The sequence below is a fragment of the Pterocles gutturalis genome, unplaced genomic scaffold (genome assembly GCF_000699245.1).
Source record: "Pterocles gutturalis isolate BGI_N339 unplaced genomic scaffold, ASM69924v1 scaffold27496, whole genome shotgun sequence".
Taxonomy (NCBI): Eukaryota; Metazoa; Chordata; class Aves; order Pterocliformes; family Pteroclidae; genus Pterocles; species Pterocles gutturalis.
Window position 1 is genome coordinate 1 of NW_010101333.1, and position 555 is coordinate 555.

General features: G+C 43.8%; 1 protein-coding gene across 1 annotated transcript in view; it reads left to right on the forward strand.

Annotated features, from left to right (window-relative positions):
• Positions 1–176: 176 nt before the first annotated feature.
• LOC104468839 (microtubule-actin cross-linking factor 1-like) overlaps positions 177–555 on the forward strand; it is a gene marked incomplete at both ends in the record, with an annotated part of 5,575 nt that continues 5,196 nt past the window's right edge. Inside the window, one exon of the mRNA XM_010083105.1 lies at positions 177–194. Within this exon, the coding sequence (XP_010081407.1) occupies positions 177–194 (18 nt within the window). The remainder of the gene's footprint in view (positions 195–555) is intronic.

The following is a 555-nucleotide window of genomic DNA, read 5'->3' on the forward strand; positions in this document are numbered from 1 at the left end:
CGGACCCCCAAAGAGCATCAACCCCCCCCGATTTCTAACTCCCTGCAGTTAACAGTTTTCATGATTATTGCACTGTTAATCCCATAAATGTTTTTTTTCTTGTTTTTCTTTCCCCTCCTCATCCTCTCGACTTTCCTTCCCCCCCCTCTCCCTCCGCAATTCCTCTCCCTCCGTAGTTCTTCCTCGGCAATCAGGTACAGTTTGCCTTGCGATGCTGTCTCTCTCACCTCTATTTTTATTTTTTTTTTTTTCCATTTCCTAACAAATGTAGTTTTGTGTGTCCGTGGTGCTGCTCTGTCCTTTGGTGCTGGGGGAGGATGATCTGTGAGCGCTGCTCAGCAGAGCCTGGTACAGAGGAGTGCAGGGCTGGGGGGGGCCACCAAAAAAAAAAAAGATTGCCTTAGGCCGAAAAATTCAATGAAAAAATATATTATTAAGGAAAAAAAAAAAAACCAGGGAAAAATTAATTAGAAAAAGCCAAATTTGCCAAAAATGGAGAGATTTTTCTCTCTTTGGCTCCTTTTTGGGATGCGTTGTTGATGGTGACCAGTGGCA